The 22445-nt window shown below is 41.7% G+C and overlaps 1 protein-coding gene across 4 annotated transcripts in view; it reads left to right on the top strand.

The window, feature by feature from the left end:
* The window catches only part of FSTL4 (follistatin like 4), a 220281-nt gene that overhangs the window by 65545 nt on the left and 132291 nt on the right, over positions 1-22445 (top strand). For all 4 annotated transcript variants that reach the window (XM_030957556.1, XM_030957558.1, XM_030957555.1 and 1 more), the window contains exon 4: positions 12794-13042. In XM_030957556.1, the coding sequence (XP_030813416.1) occupies positions 12794-13042 (249 nt within the window). The remainder of the gene's footprint in view (positions 1-12793; positions 13043-22445) is intronic.

The following is a 22445-nucleotide window of genomic DNA, read 5'->3' as shown; positions in this document are numbered from 1 at the left end:
ATCCCTAAACTCCATTCCTGAGAATCTGAGCCCTCTTTCTAATGGAGTGACATTTACATGAGAAGGGATGTTGTAATTTTTAATTGGTTTATATGTTTTAGCCACTATAGTGGGCATTGTTGAGGCAAATAGGACTTTAAAAGTGAACTTTGGGAAACTTTATTGCAGTTCAGGATCACTCCTGCCATCACACTGAGAGCAATTTGCCTGTTTCTTGTTTTCTTTTTTCTTCCCCTTTCCCTTCCTTGCCAGCTGGTCATTCACTCCATTTCACTGGGAGAGCCAAGGGTTTTTTTTTTTTATTGACAGACTCAGACCTTTTTTCTTCCAAAATGGGCACTCTGCATGTTCTTCCACCTGAGTAACCTGGAGGCAGCCATTTAGTGCCTGCAGGTCCTGTTGGAGGCAGTAAATCACCTTCCAGGATCCCTGTGGGGACCTGCTCTGCAAATGCAGCTCCCATTGGTGTCAGTGAGGATTATGAACATGAATAGTTGGCAGCTCTGGTTTGTCCTTTAGGTAGAGACAAATATTTCCATTGAAAAATGCAGGTTTTAAAAGTCAAAGCTGTGCTACATTATTTAGTGCAGAAAATTTTCAAATAATACCTTTTTTCCTTTTTTTTTTTTCTTTTTCTTAAACATGAGCTCTATCTCATGAACAAGCCCAGCTGTAGGAGCTCTGAAGTTGTTTGAATCTCCCATGCTGGGTGTTAATGGGAACAGGAGCAGTTGAGCACATGCACATCAATAGGAGACTCGGAAGCATAAAAATTGAGTTCTCTCCTGCCTTTCCCTTTCCTATAGAGAAAATAGGCCCCATTAGTACAGAAAGCTTTGGCAAGGTGGTATTTGCAGTCTAAGACTGGAAAGCAGCTGCCATCCCCAGTGTGTTGTTCAGCAGAGGACTTCACTTTTCATTGCTGCCTGTAATCCTATTTACTGTGAGCACAAAATGCCAGCTGGGTTTTGGCTGCTGGATGTGAGGTTCTGTTGTGAATGGGTTGATGCAGTTTCGTGCTGCAGTGGATCTGATGGAGCCACACACAGGGACACACTGCCCAGCCACTGGCAGGGACTGTCAGCCCTTTCCAAGTCATGGTGTGATGGGAAGAGCCAGGCTGGAGGGGATCAAACACGATTTCTGTCTCTAAAGCAAATGTTTTTGGAAGTGAACTTTTTTTCCCCCAGGCATTTGCAGTCATCCCTGTCGTGCTGCTCGTGTATTTCCTTTGCAAGCGTTAGGCTCCTGCATTGCTGTGCTGAGCTACAGAATATTCCAGCTCACCAGGCTGGTGAGGAGGCATTGGTGGGTCCTGGATGGGGTCTGCAGAGTGGGGGGACCCGGGTGCCTTGTCAAAGGGCAGTACCTGCTGCCTCTCTGCTGATAATTCATCACTTGAGCTCCACGTGCTTATGGAAAAGAGTTGTGTCCTTGCCACAGGATGTTCCTATTTACTATCAGTATGTATTTATTTATTGCCTTTACTCCTGCAGAGTCAAATATAGTGACTCTCACTACTTTTTTTCCTTTCTGGTCAGTCATCCAAAAAGATTGGTGGAAATTCTGCCTCTTTCCTTTCTTTTGATCTGTTTCACCATTCCCTTGTTCCCTCCAAGCTGCCCAAGAGCTCTGTGTGCTGATCCAAGGGGTCAGTGGCAATGACAGAGGCTGGGGTGACAGACCAGGGAGTTTCTTGAATTGTCCCCCCTTTTTACAGTGAGATTTACTTCATTTTTCTAAGGCATCAAGGAGTGAGCTTATAAAAGCCTAATTCCAGTCTCCTATCCAAAATATGATGCCTTCCTGTTCTTGGCTCATGCTGGGGATCTCATGTCTCTGCTTTAAACTGGTGCCACTGGTTTTCTGGGGCTTTCATGGTGTTCATCTCACCTGTGTGCAGATGTGACCACTGCTTTGAGCTCCCTGTGTCCATGCTCTCCTTGTCCTCCTCTTGCTGTAGTTGTGCTGCATCCGTGTGGATCAGCCCCACAACATGCCCTGCACCAAAATTCCTTTTGTTCTGTTCCCTTTCTTAAAAGAATAAAAAGCCCCATAATGCTGCCTTTGCCCAGTATACTCTGATGTTGATGACTGATGATTGCTGCTTATTCCAGCTTTTTATCTCAAGCTTTTTCTCTTCTGCTATTAAATGTGACCCTCTTGTTTTCATTTGGTGCCTTTGTATTCAAAGGGAAACATGTTCAGTTGATTTTATCAGTTGTTGCTTGTTTCTATTCCGTGTACAGAGCACTTTTCAAAGGGAAGGGAGTGAATGTACTTTTATTTTATAACCACCCTTTCAGATCTAGCTCTCTCCATGCTTTCCTGGTGTGGGTGACTGAGGAGGGCTCCCACACCCTGAATTCAGGCTGCTGTCTTTGTTTGGCAGCAGGATGAATCCTGGATGGACTCTTTGCATGGCTGTGGACCAGCACTGATGCCATGGAGGGGAAAAAAGCTCATTGTGGGGGTAAAGGGAAGGGGCTCTGCTCTCCTGGGCAGCTTCCCAAACCAGATGCCTGGCCTTACAAATAAAGAAAATTCAGATTAAACTAAAACCATCTGAAACAAAAATACCACCATTGCAGAAACCGTTAATTAGTTATGGATTTTTGTCTATTTTTTCTCTCTTCTGTATTTTTATTTTTAGATTGTGAGTCTCAACCTGAGAAACCAGTGATACATTCTACTCCTCACAATAAAAACGAAAAGCAGCTAATCTTAGCATTTTGGTGCTAATGCTCCATTTCTGCACTGGTACCTTCAGAGCCAGTTTTAACATTATATGAAGTTCAAAGGCTTTTCACTTTCAAAATAGCTTTTTAGTAGGTTTTTTTTTTATTCATCTTACTGTGTTATCCTTTCAGGAGTTTCAGTAGCCAATAACTCTTCCATCAGGTAAATGCACTTTAAAATGCTTCCTTCAGCATAGAACAAATACAGAGAGAGTAAAAGGTTTGTAATGCAGGAGAAATGGCATTAATTCTGCTGTCCTCCTTTGTAGAACAGCACAGGGAAAAGTACTGGAGTTATTTACCTCAAGAGTAGGAAGAGATCTTGAAATGTCATTATTCAGAGGAGATAAATCTTTAATCACAGTCAGAGTGATTTCCATAATTGATGCAAAATTAAAATCCTCAGGGAGAGGCTGAGAAATAGGTTTGCCCTGGGGACAGAGCCTCGAAATTCTGGGTATTAACAATGGCTGTTAGGTCTGACAGGCACTTGCTGACAGACTCAAGGGCTTTGTTCATCATGATATGAAAGCTTCCATGTGTTAACATTGGCTTCAGATGGAGATAAACAAAACGGTGTGTCCACAAAATACAGGTGTCCTGGCTTACATAATAAATAGAAAATTAAACAAGTGGAGAATTACAAAATTAGCGCTAGGTGCAGAAGACCTGCATACAGTTGCTTTTAAAAATAGTGTTTCTCCTTATTTCTTAGTCTTGGAAAGGAGTTCATTAAGGATAACAGAGAATGGGAAAGGGGAGTGCAAATTGCTATTGACTGGTGTTGGGCTGTGGAGATGTTTCAGTGTGGTTTCAAGCTCCTGGAGCATTTCCTGCTCACTCCCACTGACCAGCACTGAATTAAAGCTTAGGGTGCTGCAGTCTCTTGTGCTAGAACAAGGGCAGCTGCTGGGGCACATCTGGAGTCAGGAACTTGGGGGGGATGCTTATATTTTTTTATAGATGTTGGTAACATTGCAATTAAAAGCAACTTGCTCTGCCTGGCCATGCACACACCTGAGTGCAGCTTGTGCAGTCCCAGTGCAATATGTGCATTTGTCTTCAGGACTGTCCCATTGGAAGATGTTTGGTTTGTTTGGATTTGCTATCATTTAAATGTGCTTTGTTCCTGAGTTTTTTTGAACCTTAACAGATGAGCACTACATAATGTATGTAGAGAACATTTTAAAGACACATCCTGCTCTTACTAATTTTTAAAAGCAGTCCCAAGGTGGGATGCTGTCCTGCACATGCTGCCAGCAATGTGCCTCACATGTCTGCCTTGCACATCCCTGGAAGTGTTCAAAGCCAGACTGGAAGGGGCTTGGAGCAGCCTGGACTGGTGGAAGGTGTCCCTGCCCACAGCAGGGGGGTCGAAACAAGATGATCTTTAAGGTCCCTTTCAACCCAAACTATTCTGTGATTCTAGGAAAACTATTTTATAAGCTATCCTTTCTTCTGTATCCCAGTGCAGATATAACACACCTTTCTACAGTATTTGTGGGATTGTAATTCTCCCCATAATGGACCTGTTTGGCTCCTGCTTCACACTTGTGCTGTGTGGTAACACTCCTGAACTCATAATCTATGAGGCTCTAAGGCATCTAATTGGGAAAACATAAATGAAATGTCTTGGGGAAAAAATGTGAAAAGACACTGTGCAGTCTCAACAGTTTCAGGCTGGAGGTTTATGCTGATTTAGGTGTGATGCAGGAGGGACACTAATCCTGTTGCTAAGGTTGCTCCTCAATCAAGAAAAATGTCGGAGTCAAATACAAGTTTGGCTTTACCCAGGAGAAAAAAACCACCCAAACACAAAACACCTGCACTAACACAAATCCCATTACAACTTAATAGCTTTAATATTTTTTCCCCTTTTACTTCCAGCGAACGTTAACTTTCATAGAAAAGCATCAGTTCTCAGAAACAGACTCACAAAATTAATCCAGTCCCTAATTTTCACACAGAGCTCTCTGTCTTCCTTTATGTGTAGTAGTAAATGACAGAAGCATTCCAAGTTGCACATAGATGCAGCTATTGATAGAGTCCATCTGGAAGCTTTTACCCTTGTAAATTAATCTGCGAGGGACCAAAGGGCAGGAGAAGGAAGGGACAGGAAAAGACTCTGTAGATTCATTTTCTCAATAGATTGAGCTGAGTTGTTCTTTGATATTATCACCCTAAAGATTTTTTCCCCCTTCATAGCATGCCTGGTCTTTCTTATCTCCAGGGGATCAAGCAAGGAGGGTGGATTTAGATCAGATATTAGGAAAAGATTCTTCCCTGTGAGTGTGCTGAGGCCTGGCACCAAGGTCTGTTCCAACTCAAACCATTCTGTGATCCTGTGATTCAATTACTGTATATTTAGCTTGTACCCCCTGCTGACATCCATCGTTTTCTAATCTGCTGTTTCTACCTCTTGAAGACTTTTGGGTTGTCTTTAAGCAAAGCTTTAAAGATGTTCATCAAGAATATGACTTCATTTGTAAGGCTGAAGTGTGTGACATGCACCTCTTAAAGAAAAGAAAATTAAATGCTTCTGGAAGTGCTGACACTGCGGTGACACTAATGGAGGATTCTAACCTGTCATGATGAAACCTCCTCCAGTAGCATTTAAACAGTTTGGTGCAAGTCAGATGATTTTTTAATTTACATAGAGCTGATTTCAAGAGTAATGTAATAAGGAAACTGAATGGGTATTAATTATAAAAGCTTATCTATTCCTTTTCCAATTAAAAATAAATAATCAGAATAATGTTGGGGGTTTTTTTGTTACTAGAATGATGAAATGTCTTTCTGCTTCTCTTCTTTGGCTTCAATGAGCTTTATAGACTGATGTCTGAATGAGAAAATAAATAGAAAACTGGGAAAGTCTTTCTATCCAAGCTGAAATAACATTGCATTTGTGCATATGTAAGGGGAAAATAGGCATGCAGTAAACAATTTGATTTATTTTCTAATAAATGGTCTTATTGCAAAGTAATGAGTCAAAAAATAGAAAAAGAAGAGATCTCTGTGAGACTGAAGAATGCTCCTCAGATGGAAACGGGGTGTCTTTTGGTCTTGAAAAATTGGTAATATTGCAATTTACATAGGTGTTGTAAGTGATGGCCAAGCAAGTTCTCTGCCACTGCAGCATGTCCCAGTACACTTGGTTTATTGGTTTCACCCTCCCCCAAGTAGAAATGTTCCAAATGAGGGTAAAATTGTGAAAATTTTATGATAGATGTTGAAAAATAGGTGGAAGTGGGAGATTTCTGCCTGGTTCCAAGGAGCTTTGGGGGCAGCTGTGCAAAGGTCTCTGGGTTTGTGGTGGTGGTGGAGGAGCCAGGGGAGGTGTGGGAGGAAAAGCCTTGGGTTGTGTGTCCAGGGGCAGAGGGGAGCAGGGAGCAAGCCAAAGGCAACATCCATGGACAGATTTAAGGGTTAACAGCTGGGAAAGATCCAGGCTGTCCAGCTTCTCTCCAGGAGCTCCACTGGTAGTGTAATTGGAGCATTCGACATGAAAACAGACAAGGCATCTGTAGTTGTTTTATTATTGGATTGTAACCTCCCCCTGGTCTCTGCCACAAGAATTTCATTGAAGGAATAGCAGAAAGATACATGACACAAAGGATAAAAGCCCACTGAAAACAAGGAAGGGGAGCCAGGCTTGTACTGGGGGTAGGAGCGAAGAAACAGGACAGACAAAAGATTCATGAGCAAGATTAAAGGCAGAAGGACTGAGTTTGAGCAGCGACCCATAGGAATTCCATTGCCTTCCTTCAGAAGAATCTGTTCTTCTGATATGGAGTTTTGCCAAAGGAACCAAAGTATTAATGTGATGTGTTCCCTCCAGATCTGAGACTGAAATTTTCAGCTTTTTTTTTTTTGGGGTGTGGAATACTGAGAAAATTAAAACCGCAATCAAGTAAAATGCATGTGTGTGCGCACGTGCATGTGCATGTTGCTTTTATGCCTCACTGGGTTTCTCACAGCACTGGAAATATGGGTGCCAAAGGAAGCATTGAATTTACTCACAGAATCATTAAATGGACTAGGTTGGAAGAGACTTAGAAGCTCATCTTTTTCCAGCTCCTCTGCTGTGGCCAGGTACACCTTCCACTAGACCAGGTTGCATCAAACAATGTCCAGCCTGGCCCCAAAAATTTAATCCTTCTGGCCCCAAAAATTTAATCCTTCTGACCAAAGCAGGAAATATATTAATTTTCTGCTAGCATTGTGCTGTCTCTTGTCCAGCTGGTTGTGGGGACCTGCTAAGCAGCTCACAAATGCAAGGAGAGGTGTGATGCCAATGGGAACTGCACAATTTTACCTTTGTGTCTATACTTGCCGCGCAGGAGTATTGTAATAAAATTGCCTTCAGCATGCAGTACCTATCAAAGATAAATTTAAATAAACATTTAATAAAGGGCAATTTTATTAATTGCCTTTTTATCATCTCTTTTGAGAAGAGAACAATCAGGAAAATTGTGCACAGTGAAGTTTCACAGCAAGGTTCTAAATATATATGGTCTCATACCTCTGTTGGTGTTTCTTCCTCAGTAATCTCTGTCTATGCTTTACATAGTTTGGGTCTTTTCATCTCTATGTGTCTTTTGTCTCTTTTTTGCTGTTAGTACCCTCACAGACTGCAATACTATCCAAAAATAATATTTGATTAAGCTTTTGATCTCACAGTGGTTAGATGGATTTGAAATGGGACAAAATTAGGCTAATCACACTAAGAATAGCATAGTTACTTCTGATTTGCAAATGCCTTTTCATGGTATGACCTCCAATGGTTTGCAGAGTTCTGACGGATACAGAAAGTAACATTAATTCCCATTTTCAGATGTAAAAAATTGATACAGAATATTTTTCTATAGTATTGAGCGCTTCCTTGGTGTTGTTTGCAGGGTAACTGCTTGCTTTTATTGAGCTTCTGTTGAGAATTACAATTTGTTTTTATTTGGTATTAAACTGCAAACGCAGATTCAGCAGTTCCCTTCATTCTGGTGTCCTTGGTGCAACTATCTGTCACAACCCTTCTTTCCAGAGTCTATTTTCCTTTCCTTTTGGGTCAGTTTTGTTTTTTAAAGTCTATGAATCCTCCTGAAATAACAATATTTGGGAAGTCTTGCTGTCTTTTGTTCTGAGGTGGCTGTCCATATGATCCTGCCTTTTGTTTCATGTAGGCCATCTAAACTGGTGAAAATTATTGATTTTCTGTCCTCCTCTTCCAAGGCTGATGTGTCCCTCTCCATCCTGCTCCAAGATGTGCACAAACCCACAGAGTTGTCTCATGGATCTTGAAAGAAAATAGTTTGTACCTATAGCAAATCATATGCTTGAAACACATCTTATTCTCTGTGTTATTCTCCAGGACAAGTCACCATTTTTGCTTTGTAAAAATAAATAAATTATAGCACCATTAGGCTAGTAACAGAGACAATGAAGTTGCTGTTGCCTTGCCCAGGTGATTTACCATGGCTTCTCTGCTCTCCTGTCAGGCACACAAAGAAAAACCCAGGAACTCTAAGAGAGGTCCCATAATAGAGATTATTATGAAATTCCTGCTTTGTTTCCTTTCTTATTGCATTGTGCCAGTAAGGACATGTGCAGCACACAATTTGCTTGCTGATCATAACCCAGGCTCCATATGTAGCTCAACTTTGGCTGCTTCCAACCATGAGTTACTCAAGAATCTACTTAAGATGTGCTGGGTAAGGAAGGTTTAGGAAGCTGTGCTGCAGCGTCTGACTTTGTGTCACCAGCAAAAATGAGTTGTGGCAAGGGAGGTGCATGGGAAGTGTGTGGATGTGCATAATCTGTGTGGGACTGGGTGCATGTAAATACACACTTGAACTGTACATCTGTGTGGATCACTGTCACAGGGGGTTGGATTTTATTTTTATTTTAATACAACATTTGCAAGGTACATCATTGCCTTGGAAGGGCTTGGTATCAAAGCTTCCAGTTTCAGTCATCTATAATTAAAGTTTCTAGTTTTAGCCCTAGCTCTGGTGTAATGTCTAAACTTCTTCCTTCAGCAATAAACCTGGATACCCAGCTGCCTGCTGGAGCTCACTGTTACTTGAGGCCAAATTTCCTTTTAACATATAAATGTAATAATTTACATTTCTGCTGTGTATAAGTCACTTTCTATGACCAGTGATATGATGGAGCTGTTTGGTTTTTGGGTTTGCTTTCTGCAATGGATTTGTCTTGCTGGTCCTAAGTGAAACCAGTGCTTGTCCTGAACCCAGCCTTCCTTTGGGAGTTTTGAGGCAGTAAGGACTAGGATTGTATTTGGGAGAGAAGAAAAAAAAGCCTGTGTGCCTTAGTCTGATCTGTAACACATTTAGTGGTGTGCAAAAGGTAGATGAGGTCCCTGTCTTTAGGAATTAATGCACAGTTAGAGGATGTGCATTCTCCAATGTGGCAGGAACATCTTAATTTCCTCATTAAAGTCTTGCTTTGAGATGCAAGCAGCCTGAGCTTATGAAGTTCCTGAGCTCAGTTATTTTCTGCCTGCACCAAGCTCTTGTCAGTTTTCCACTGGAATTCCAAATTTCTCAGGGGCAACCAGGATCTAATTTGAGAAGTCAGGTGTGTTCATGGGTGTATGAGGCTGGGCTTCCTCTGTCCATCCTTCTGTCCTTAGTGGAATGTAACACCTCAGACTGTCCATGGTGAGCATCATTAATTGGTGTTGAAGAGTGTCTTGCTTTGCAAGATGATAGACTTTTTACCTATGTAAATTACCTTCTTTGCAACTAATAAATTGAATAAATTATGCCTTCTCCATGCAGTACAGTGGGGCTCATAAATACTTTCTGCAGTTAGTTGGTAGTTTCACTTGATTGCTGTTCCCATTTCTGTTTTTAATAATCCTTGTAAGAGTGAGGAGTTCAGTCACTTTTAATAGTTCCTAAAAAAGCAGTGGAAGGCATGTTTCACAACTGTGAGCTGCACACCAGTGTCTTGCCTGTGGAATCCAACTTGATGCAATCAAGGAAAGTTGCTTTCCATGGTTCATGGTGCTGCTCCAGATAAATTAGTTATTGGATAAAGACAACAGTGCTTGCACAGTCAAACACTTCCTTTCCTCTCCGTTTGCTCTGTTCTGTTCCACACCCTGTTGCTCTCCTTGCTGGGCAGGGGGTCCATTGGTACAGCTGAGTGAGCTTGTGGGGAGCTTTAGTTCTTCAAAGGATTATGCAAATAATAATTGAATTAAAGAGCTGCTGTCAACATTACGAGGTTCTGGCAAAGATAACTGATGTTAGCACTCTGCCTGCAGGCACAGGGATTTCAGAGTGGACTTGGACAGGAGAAGCACATCAGGATTCCAGAATACTTGAATATTTCCTTTCTGGCTGTTTGTGGGGTATATTTCTTATCCCTTTACCAAACTAAGCTGTTTAACCAGGAGTTGTCCATCTGGGAACACGGAGTAAATTAAACTGAACAAAATGAATAAAGCATAAATATAGCCAGGGTATCTGGGATTTTTCCATAGTAACTGGGATAGATGGAGGAAGGATTTAGTATTTTATATTTTTATAGGCTGGTTCTTTAACAAATCTTTGATGTACCATTAAAAAACTTTAAAATCCCATTCTGTGTCTTCAGTTGTGCAAATTTTATATTAAAAATCAAAATACCAGGATTACTTGAGGCTCTTAAGAGGGTTTTTGCTGCTCTCAGGGCAGGGCACAGCTGTCACCTGCTCAGATGTGACCTGGTGCATTAAATTAGAGCAGTACCTTGACTGAGGAGGCAGCAGTAACCTTCAGTGAGATGCATAACACAGTCCTTGGATGGTGCAAGCTCTGAGAGATCAATTTTTAGTGATCAAGGCAGCCCCTGAAGGTCTTTGCTGTAGTTGTATCTGAATGACATTTATATAGACAATAATAGTTGCTGAATCTTGATTTTTAAATAACTTTAATATCAACCACAGTCCCCAAAACATGTCTTTTAAGGAACATTGTGATGGAAAAAGGCAAATGCCTGTGCTGATGCAGGTCCTGCTACTGAGAGGAGGAAGAGGAGGCTGGACCAGAGCTTCCTTAAGTCCTCATCCTTTGGGCTGCTCTGATTTACAGCAGGCACTGATAGATAATATGACCTTTACAGTGAGGTCTCCCTGAGGTCACAAAATTTGGATTTCTGAGGATAATTTGCAAAAATTCTGGAACAATTACTGAAGTAAGTAAAGAATAGTCAAATACTCCTTCCATGAGCTGTGCTTTGTGCACTGCTCAGAGATGCTTTGACCTTCTAGTTTATTACAAGTCAGGAAAAGTCAATATTTCTTAGCTTGCCAAGCTGGAGGAATTTTAATGAGTTATTGAGTCAAATAGGTAATCCTCCAATAACAGACTTTTTTCCCTTTCAGATTTACTGTGATAAAAACAAAGGCTTAATGGGGACCAGGGAAAATGGGTTGTTGTTAGAAACTCTTGCTTGTCTCTGTGCACACGCTTTTAACCCCTTGACCACAAGTAGATGAAATGGAGCTTCAACACTGGGACATTTTGCATTGGCATGAAATGCTGGGCAGGCAGGGGCTGTGTTGATGTTAGCAGGGAATTTAACATGATAAAATGAGATTGACGTAGCTGGTACTGATGCTTCTCACATCTCTTTTGCATGTGATAAGGGGCTGGATGGGATCTGGTCTGCAGTCCTACACTGAACTGTTTGGCTGCTGGAAAAATCTGTGAAGGGAAAAGCGCTGGGTATACTTTAGAAGATGTTGTGGCATCCCAGGTGCTGCAGGGTGTGTTCCACTGGGTGCTGCAGCACGCCTGGAGTAGTGCTTGCACTTGAACATGCTCTGAGAGCTGGCACACACCAAAACCTTTCCAAGAGCCAAACTGCATGTGGTAAATGTAGAGAAAAGGGATTTGCTTCCAAACCATCTTGCTGGTCCAGACTGAGTCCCTGTCTCAGTAGGCAACAGCCTACTGGTAGGACCTGCGAGTAGGACCAGTCTGGCAACAGCCAGAGTCTGGCTGTTGGAAGGCTGTGCAAGGCTGGCAGTGGGTTTTTGCACAAGGAAAGGCTTGATCATGGTATAATGGTGCCTTTTGCAATTCCCCTTTCTAATGCTCAACTTGGTGAACTCCAATTAGCAGAGAATGATCTAATTTCCTGAAAATCTCTTCATTGAGTGTAATGCTAATTATTGCTCTAAGTAGTGGCTTGTTTGGAAGTGCCCTGTCCTGTGTGAATTTTAGTAATGTTCACTGTAAGCCTTTAAGTGAAGAAACTTCATAAGCAGAAAATGTTATAGTACAAGGGCAGTCCTTTTAATAATATCAAAGACCACGTAATATTCAGAATACCATATCCAGTGAATTCTTATAAGCAGTAGAAAGTTATTTTTCACTATATGTCATTACTCAGAGTGTAGGAGTAGGTACTGATGGTCCCTTTTTGGATGACTAGCGTTTTCCCATTTCATTCCCTTCAGTGATATTCAGTAACATTCCTTTCAGTAGCAGTCTTTCTTGGGGGTTATTTGTTCAAAAGCTCTCAGCAGTTGTTTGTGTGAGCTTTCCTTGAAACCTGTGTGAATTTTAGCCAGGAGGATGTTCTGCCTCTGGGTGGGAGCTTCTGGCTCCCATGGTGAGAGCTGGACTCTGAATGTGCACAGGAGCTGAGTGCTGACACTTAGGGCACTTTGCTGAGTTTTGTGGCTGGAGTAGCGCAGGGTTTCAGAATTGCTTTCTGAGTGTAACTCATGGTCAAAGTGTGGGCACTGAAATGCGCTCACTGGGCTTTATTCTAGGCTCCAGTTTTGTGAAGAGCTAACAGAACAAAGGGTTATGTGTCCATCACTTTCCAAGGAAGCGCTTTGAGCACACGCTCAGTGTAGTGATGAGGGAGAGCTGGAGGTCTGGGAGTGCAGATCTGAGCGCTCTTCGAGCTGCTGCTGTTCAAAGGGGAGCGCTTTGTACCTCCAGCACCTTTGCTGCTCCCGTCAGGGCTGTGCTGCTGCAGCAGCTGTGTGGCCTGTTGAGGTGAATGTGGCTCATGGTGGCGTTTTCTGCTGTCCCCAGTGCTGCAGGGGCAGGAGGGGCTGCGGGCGCCCTGCGAGAGGAGGTTCTGCGGCCGGGGCAGCCGGTGTGTGCTCAACGGGGACACGCAGCAGCCCGAGTGCCGGTGTGTGGAGGACTGCAAGGCCACCTACATGCCCGTCTGTGGATCTGATGGCAGGTTCTATGAAAATCACTGCCAGCTGCATCGAGCCTCGTGCCTGCAGAGGAAGAAAATCTACATTATCCACAGCAAGGACTGTTTCTTCAAAGGTAGGGCGTTGTTGAAAATAAATACTTCTGTAGGGCTTTCATCGCTCGTCGTAATCCTGGTAAATGGCTGAATGGTGTGGTTTATTTCTAAGAGCTAAATTTTTCAGGGATGATTTATTCCAGGACAGCAGAGAACATACACAATGTTTTATGCAGCTATTAAGCCCCTGAGTGCCATTGCCATGCAAAATGTAATCATACTGGGAACTGGTAAATAATTAACATCACTGTATGCATTGTGTGCACTGTAGTTGTGCTGCTCAGTACTTTCAGCTGCTAGTTTAATAACTTTTTACAGTCCAATTCATTTGAAAAGGCTTTGAACAAGACAAAGATGTTAAGAAAAAGTAGATGGTGTAAACAAAAGTTTGCTGCAACATTGAGAAACGAAAACCTAGTTAGGCAAATGACACAGGCAAAGGAAAGGAGCTGCTTAAATGAAATAAGGAATGGGGACAGATTTTAAATAACTTTAAAGACAGTTCTGGTAACCAGTGGGATGCATACATCTGGAGCTCTTTTACTGGTTCAGTAGCAAATTTAATTATCAATTTTTCACCAAAGCCAGTCCCAAATCTTTCCCCTTAATATTTTGTATGCCATGTACCATCCTGCCATCAAGGGAGACTGCAGGAGAGGAGCATGTGATAAAATGCCAAAGAATGGAAGAAGCTGTAAATTATTTTACTTCTAATGAGAGGTCTCACAAAGGGCCTTACTCAAGTATATCTTGAAAGCTCATTGCCAAATATGACTCTTTATACCTACAGGAAGATTTGATTGTGTTGTTGCAAATATATCCAGTGACATTTACATGATCAAATATGAAAATAATTCCTTTATCTTCAGCTCACTTAAGCCCCCAAGGAGGTTGTCTGTATACAGAGCTATCCATCCTGAGTTCTTCTTTGCTAACATGATGCTAGGAGAGCCTATTTAAGAAACAGGAGCCCATTTGGAGAGGCTTATTAATATATCCTTGTGATACCCTTTGGAGATAGAAAAGCAGTGCCATTCTTGCGTCTTGGAGAAGACATTGTGTCTTTTTGTGACTAAAATTTTTCCAGTGGTATGTAGGTACTGCTTTGCAGTGCATTGCAAAGTCTCATTTGTTTTGAAATCTGGCTGTGGAGAGGACAACACAACTGGTCAGAGCATTGATTTGGTGAACACTCTGGGTTAGTTTGTCACAGGCAGCCTCTAAATTTACCAAACAAGTAATTAGGATCAATAGACCTTGTAGAAAGTAAATCATGGAAGGGGTCACCCAGAGGCATATTTCAAGCGCATGAGTATGTCAAGCAAAGAGGGATTTTTTGCTTGTCACATTAAAAAGGAGTATCTAAAAAGGACACTTGTGCCTTGCTCCAACTGCTGTGCTTCTGCCCCTGGGTATCAAGTCAGATCAGGGTATGGATCAAGCTGGAAACAGTGTCCATCCCTGAGTAAGATGCAGGTGGGCCTCTGCAGCATGAGAAACCTTGCAAAGAAAGGGAAAGTCTTAATTTCAAAGATGCTCAGCAACTCCCCACTCAGTTCAGGGGATTTTCTTTCCCTGACTACCAAGAACATTCCTTGGGCTTTTCATTCTTGACATCACCTACCTTTTTATGACAGTGTGTCTGCCCTGGGTTTCTATTTGTTCCTTATCACATATAGTGTTAAAGAAAATGAGTTCTTATTGCAGTAATCAGCCCCTGCAGTGGCTGTATTATGCCTAATGATAGAATGTCACGCTTGAATACTTCCCTGAACACACCATGAAATGATGTCAGAAAGTAGGAGTTTTGTGTCCCAGTTTAAAGTAACCCTTGAACTCTTGCCAGGGAGCACTGCTTAAATCTGCTTTTCAGCAGAATAACAGCTTTATGGAAGGGAAGAAAGAAACAAGCTCACTTCTCTTCCCACGTGAATAAATAAAAATGTACTTCACACCTCTGTCTGCAGAGATAACATACAGAAAAAAGTTTACCTTAAGTGGGGAATAATCCCACAGAATGGGACTCCATAGAAATACTTGGCTTCAGCCCTTTTTTCTACCATGCAGTTCCTGAGTAACCTTCTGTGTATCGCTCTGTTTATTGGTACTTTAGTCTCCTATTTCTAAATCAAGAATGATAGTGGCTTCCCTTAAATCAAAATTTTCAGTCAGCAATTAAGGTACAGGTTTTTAAGCACCATTATAAGTGTAACATGAAATGTAAGACTTTGCCTGGAGAAAAACCTTTAAGGTGCAAAATCACAGAATCCCCAAATGGTTTGGGTTGGAAGTGACCTTAATGAGCCTCCTGTTCCAGTCTCACTGGTGTGGTCAGGGACACCTTGCACGTGTTTTCTGTTTGCTTTCAATCAAGTAGATAATTTAATTATTTGGGTACAGTCAGACTGATGAGTGGGCTGCTTCAAGTTTTTTTTTGTCCCTGTTGACTTGTTCAATTAAGATTTAAATTCCTGTGTAGAGCTGAGGGATGCTACAGACTGGATGTCTGTGTGTGCTCTGCCAGTTTGCCCAGTTATCAGTGACAAACTGGATGGACTTAAAGTAAGACAGAGATCAAATACCCTGATTCTACTTTGGCTGAGCTAGGCCTATCCACAGTAAACTGACAATAAACCAAACAGCAGAGATTTGTTTTCTTTTGTGTGTTTTGGGAAAGGATTTTTTGATCTTTTAGCATATTTATCAGATGTGAAGTGCTTTGTAAATACTAGTGGACAGCAGATATTCCTGTGTGAGTAGAAGCATTTGCATTCTGTACCAGTAATAGTATTAGGAAGAGCAGAAGAAAATTTGTCCCTGGAAAAATTATTGATTTCTTTAGTCCAGCCTGGAATAAAATGGCTCCTTGAAATCTTGAGGGTCCAAAATATTGAAAAAACTTGTGGAAATGAGAGATCTCAGCAGGAGTGATCTCCCCAGGCTTTATCCTTCAGCCTCTGATGCAGCTCAGTTCCCCTTACACAAAACTATAAATGCAGTCCCTTTTCTTCATTTGATAAAGGAAATAGGTGGGAAATTTCACTTGGGAGTTTGAAGTCACAAGGGAAATACTGTGAAGCAGAAGCCCTAAACCCAGAGATCTCAAGAGAAATGTCAATCCCACTCACAGCCCTTCACATTCTCCTTGATCTAGTTGTCCTTCCTGGTGTGAAATACAGTTTGGTGTTCCCATAGGAAAAGGTTCTATTTAGGACTTTTCTACCATGTGGCAGGGTTTTTTTCATTTTCTATGTTTTCACTACTTTGTGAGTTTCTGTAGTCATTTGATTGAGGTGTTGGTGATTTTTACTGGGTAAGAAAATACATAAATATAAAAGTGAATAAAAGTGAAAATAAAGAAGTTTTTCTTCCCCAAAAATTCTCCCAATACTTATGAAGACTGGAAAGATAGCTGTGCTCATAATGACAATTGTCCCATGGATGTCCAGAATGAGCACTTGGCCTGAAAATGTTCCTATTTGAATAAATGCCTTGGATAATGAGGTTATATCATTTTAACACAGTATTTTGGACTACACTTTGCTTTTTCATAGCAGTAGTCCCCTTTTTTTCCACTGCTTTTCATTTTTCTTTCCTTTTGACTGTCTACACCCACTCTGTCTCTTCCCTTGCTTTTCTCTTATTATTTTTGGCCAGAGATAGCTGTGCAGACACCGTCCAATAATTTTTCTTCCCTTACCTTCTTCCTTCCACCAGAAACATCAGAGCAGTGCACTTCCCTAGCAGTTTGCATACATTACAGAAATTCTGTTTTGAGCTGTGATTTTCCATTTTCAGGATTTAGGAGTAATTGTCCCCTTTCTTTCTTTTTCTTCCTGCTTTTTTCTGCTTGATCAGCAATCTCAGAACTCCTGTGCATCAGCCAAGCCCTTGCTGGAGGAGGGCAGCCATGTTTGCTTGCTGAAGCTCATTCGTTGTTTTCTGTGGTTCTGACATTCTCTCTTTATCCAGGTGGATTGGGTTTTTTATAAAAAGCTCAGCTTTTCTTGCCAGCCTGTACAGCAGCTTTGTGCTGCAGCTGGTCAGATTGAGTTTGTGCTCTGGAATGAATTCAGTCCAACTTAGCTGACCAAATTCTTGAACTTTCCATTATGAAAATGCACTATACCTGTGTTGACTACTTAATATATTTTTTTGTCCATTTGGTCCACTTGTACCAAAGCTCTAATTTTATGAAACCTGACAGAATTTTATGCAGAGAGATGGTGTGCTGTAAAAGCATGTTCATGTCTGGTATTCCAGTCCCATTCTCTTCCTTCCTTCTCTACTGAAATGTCAGTATTAATTTTTCAATAATTTTGTCCCGTTGCTTAAAATATGTCTGTTTTTTTTTTCTTTTAAGCAACTATCTGGCAGTAATTTTCCTCCTTATACAAGGTCGTTTCTTGCCCCATAATAAATCATAATTTTGTACATATTTTGTACAGAATTTTATAAGAAATCTCTGTGAAAAACCGCCTGCCTTTCTCCTTTCTGTTACACACACACAGTCACACTGTTTGGTTTGAGGCTTACACTGATGCTCAGAACAATATTTCATGCCATGAATTTATATATAAAGGCTTCTGGAGTGTGCATGCCTGTGTGCTGGGTTGTTGTGCGTGTGCACACGTGTGAGTGTGTTTGCCCATTGACAGAGCCAGAATAATGGGTTCTCTCAGGACATTTATGCGCAGGTAGTTTGCACATTGGTAGAGCCAGAATAATGTGCTCTCTCAGGGCATTTATGCACAGGTAGTGTAGCAGAGGATGGAACCTGGATCTGCATGGAGAGAGAATGAGAAGCAAAGGACACAGCTAAAATGGGATGTTCAGCTGATGTAAGGAGATGGCTTTTCCTTGGAGACTGGTTGAGGGCTGGGACAGGCTGCCCAGGTGCCATCTCCATCTCTGGGAGCTTTCAGAACCTGGCTGGGAACAGCCCTGAGCAACCTAGTCTGACCCTGCACTAAATGTTTTGATGGAAGCCTCTTCCAGCCCTTATCATCCCATAATCTTATGATTTCATGACCTTAGGTAATGGCATCTTTCATTTTCAACCACTCTTATCTTTCTTCCAGTTCTCAAAAAGATTTTTTCTAATTAAGAAAAATGATAATCTTCTGCATGTTGACAGAAAATTTTCTATGCTTGAATGTAAATAAATTACAAACCTGGGAAAAAAACCAAAGAAGCAGGCTGATAACTTGTATCACTGCAGTAATCTCAAATACATATGAATTCAGCCTCAGGTGGTGGTAGTTTATTTCCTCTGTACTTTATTTGTTGTCCATGTGTTAGTTCGGTGCTTTGTTACTTCCAGAAGTAATTTGTTCTACGGAATAGCATTTCAAAACATCTCTGGGAAGGTGTTGAATGTTTTGCTCATTATGTGCTTGCAGCACAGGCAGACCCGCTCCATTGCTGGTTTGCAGACTGGAAGGAAATCTGCTCCATTTAACACTCTCTGTCTTTCCAGCTGGAAAAATTCTGAGTGTGAACTAATGGCACTTTTCCCAGCTGGCAATTAATATTTGCTGATTTAACTTTGCAGCAGTGCTGCCAGACTGCTCCGGTGGCCGCGAGCTGGGAAGGGGCGGCTGGGAGGAAGGCAATTAATCCCTGCTGGAGGAGGCTGGGGGCTTTGGCATGGAGGTCAAGCCTCTAATGATCATTTCAGTGTCCAGTGTAAATATATTAGGAGTTTAAAGTGTTATAAAGAGAGATAAGTGCTATATAAAATGAAGGAATGTGTTTGCTGTCAGTAGAGCTGATACAGTTCTTAATAAACTGAATTCCAGAGGGATTCCTTTCTATTCTCACACTGCCTTTTCAGCTCCCTCCACTTAGTCTTTTGGGGAGGGATCAATTTTACCTGGCTTTTCAGGCTGACTGCTCTTAAATGTGATTTATAGCTTTACACCTAATAAACAGACTGCATCAATCTTTGGGGTAAATTATGGAAATTCCATTGATTTATTTGAGGATACGAATAAGGGACTGCTAGTCTGCTCCTAGCTTTGGTAATAGAAATTTTCTAGGAATAGGTTTAGGATCTTGAACAGTATTTTCCATTTTAAGAGAAATTGAATGCTTACATTCCTGAAATTCATGGGAGGGAAATCTTGGCTAACAGTCAGTTGTGAAACTCCCTGGTATAGGTGGGCTTTCACTGGAAATTAAATGCCAGTAAGAGTGGGGAAAGTCTAGGCATAAGCAAAAGAATCAAAAATAGTAGAGATACTAAAGTCTAACAAAAAGAGATCTTTAATTAAATATTAATTACATATTAGTAATAGAAAACCTTTGCTGGAGACCTCATGGCCATAATGGGAATCCCACAGGTGGGAGGGAAAGTGGGACTGGAATCCTGCGGTGGACACTGATGGACATCTTTTCATATGGTCAATCAAAAGATGAGTTATGCTCACTGGAACTCCTCACAGCAGGGCCATTACCTGCTTCTGCTTGGCCAGAAATAAAAATCTGTTTCCCTGCTGCTGGGACTGCATAGACCAGTGACAGATTTTAGTTCCAGTCAGTAAAGCCAAAATTGAGGAACAGACACCATGGATGAACCTAGTGGAAAAAGTGGTGTTATCTGATGTGATCCCTGTCCAGCATTCTTGGTGGTTTTATAGCTCCAATTTGAGGCAATAGCCATTTGGGGAGTGCAGGAATAACTGTGATGTGGCTTTTTATTTTTTAGATATGAAATTGTGTAACATTTGCTTAGAGCAGTCGTGACCGTGACCCCCATGAACAGTGTTATTTGGTGACTATTACCTATCTCATCTTATTTAGGGCCCAGTCTATTAATCTTCTCCAGTTGCCAGTCTTGATGTGTATGGTCGTAATATCTCCCATAAAACCAAAAAGCTTCATACTATGTATCAGCTAGTGAACAAAGGAATTAAAGGATATTTCAGCAGCGGTATTAACATCTTGAAAAAGAAAAGTGAGAATTAATCTTTCTAATCTGTTTTCCCCTTGTAACTGAGGATGTACTGGTTGAACTGGAGTCACTGAAGCCATGGTTAAAGGGATGGGCAGCTGGAGGACCATGCCAGCACCCAGCACTGTGTAGCAATCCCTGCCCTCCATGAATGTAAAGTAGGAGAGGAACTGCTTACATGTTGAAAATAGAAAAGCTCAGCCTAAATCTCCATGGTGTGGAGGAAGACAATACTCCATGAGGTGGTCTCAGTTTGAAGCCCCCCACGTTTCAGCTTCATGTTCTTGAGGGCCAGGAAATGAGATGCAGGTGGCTTTAGGGAGCCATCTGCTCCAAGCCTGGGTCTGCAAAACCTTCACTGCAGTGCTTTCAGGAAAGCTGAGAGGTGATAATGAAGCTTTTTTTGAAACGCAGCCTTAGCAGTTGTGATGGGGGACGGAGCAGAGGAGGAGGATGAAGAATCAAATTAAAGTGTGTGGGAAGAGAAGCAGGGAGGTGGTTTGTATTTACCAGTGGAAGTTCCTGTGCCAACTTTGATGCTGCTTTCTGCAACACTCATTATGTCAGGGGGTGTTTGTCTTTTTTTATCTATTTTTGTGTGCTCTTTGTATCTGACACGTGCTTGTTGCGATTTGGTGGCAGTCTGAGCTCACTGTGTCCACATCACTTTTCTTTGCAAGTCACATTCATGTTTATTGTACATTCATTTTGGAGCTCAAAACATACTTAAATATTGAAGAGCCTTATGTAGGAAAAGGTTTTGCTTTTTTTAGTGTGTTAAATTTAATATTAGCTCTCACCATTCCGTCAGCGATTTTCCAAAACGCTCTAAGTGGTGTAAAACTGGAGAAATGCCAGCAAAGTGGGGCATTTCAAAGTCATGATTAAAAAGTGACACATTTACTGAGCTCCTGCATTGCTGAACCACTCACAACCCTGAAAAGAGCTTGGATGCTCAAAAGTTTGTCTACTTTTTTCCCCAGCTCAGTTATCGTAAAGGTCTTTTCCAAACTAAAATATTCTGTGAAGTTTCTACATCCATAGTTTTCCCAGTGGAAGGAAAGGCTAGCATATGCCAAGTAATTTCAAATGAATGAAACAAATACTGTAATACTTTTGAAGTCACATTTATTTCCCTAAAATTACATAAATTTTATCAATAGAAAAAAAGCTGACTTGCTTAAGGCCCCCAAAAGTCACCTTTTGAGAAGCAACACACAGGTTGATGCCAGGGACTCTCCATAGGACACCTCCAGCTCTGTGCTGAGACAGGGGCCAGGGAAAACCTTAATTTCAGAATAAATAAAAAAGCTCCAAACCTGAGAGAGATAGAGAGATTGCTTTAAATGAAAACTGAAAAGGTTAAAAGGTAGAGATGAGCATTAAAGATTAAGATGATTAGATCATGGTAAAGGGCGCTGGAAGCTGAATGAAGGAAAACAAATGGCTGGAATAAATTTTAGGGCTGGGGAGACTGAGGCAGGGAGATTTAGAAGTCCTTTAAAGATAAAAAGAACTGATTAAAATAGCTGATTAAAAGCTATTCAGCACAAATGCTAATTTTTCTGGGTGCTCAGTATAAAAATCTTTGGAGCAAATTGAAATTCTGAGTGTCTGGGAATACCAACAGGCTGGATGCTGCAGATTCAATTAGGTAGCTGCAAGGAAAAAGCTGGTCCAGCATCCCCCAGCCTTCACTCCCTTCCTGCCTCTGTCCACCAGGATTTAACAGGCACTTCTTGCTAATATGCATGAGAGGGCTGAATCCTACCAGAGATGTCCTGAAGTCATGGGAATACGAGTTGAAATGAGCACTCTCCAGCATGGGATACTGATAAAGCCCCTTGTAATTTCCCAGTTGTTTTTTTGGTGTAGAATTGAAGCTGTTCTCTCCTCAGGGGCTCACAGGGTGCCAGGGGTGAGATTATCTGCCTTTGCTCGCCTGCCTGAAGTGCAACTGCTCCCACAAATAATAAAATTTGACATGGGGAGGTAATGAGTGATCTGCAGATTTATTCTGTCTGCTCATGGCTTGAAAGCTCTTTGGGTAGAAACTTTTTTTTTCCTGCTAAAAATCCTATTAATAGAGATTAATGTCAAACACAAAGTACAGAGTTAATTATCAGCGCAGTTGTAGGAATGGCAGGGCAGTGTGTAGGAGCATCACAGAAACATCATTGATTGCTTTGGGTTTGGAGGGGACCTTCCAGTTCATCCAGTTCCAGCCCCCTGCCATGGGCAGAGGCACCTTCCACTATCCCAGGTTGCTCAGAGCCCCATCCAGGCTGGCCTTGAACACTTCCAGGGATGGGGCAGCCACAGGGCAACCTGTGCCAGGGCCTCAGCACACTCAGAGGGAAGAGTTTCTTCCTAATATCCAATCTAACCCTGCTTCCTGACAGTGTGAAGCCATTCTCCCTTGTCCTGTCATTGCTGGGTGCTGGTGCAGGGATGGGGGGTTTGTGTAG

Source organism: Camarhynchus parvulus, chromosome 13, assembly GCF_901933205.1.
Source record: "Camarhynchus parvulus chromosome 13, STF_HiC, whole genome shotgun sequence".
NCBI lineage: Eukaryota > Metazoa > Chordata > Aves > Passeriformes > Thraupidae > Camarhynchus > Camarhynchus parvulus.
The sequence above is the reverse complement of the archived record's forward strand: the minus strand, read 5'-3'. Positions and strand labels throughout refer to the sequence as shown.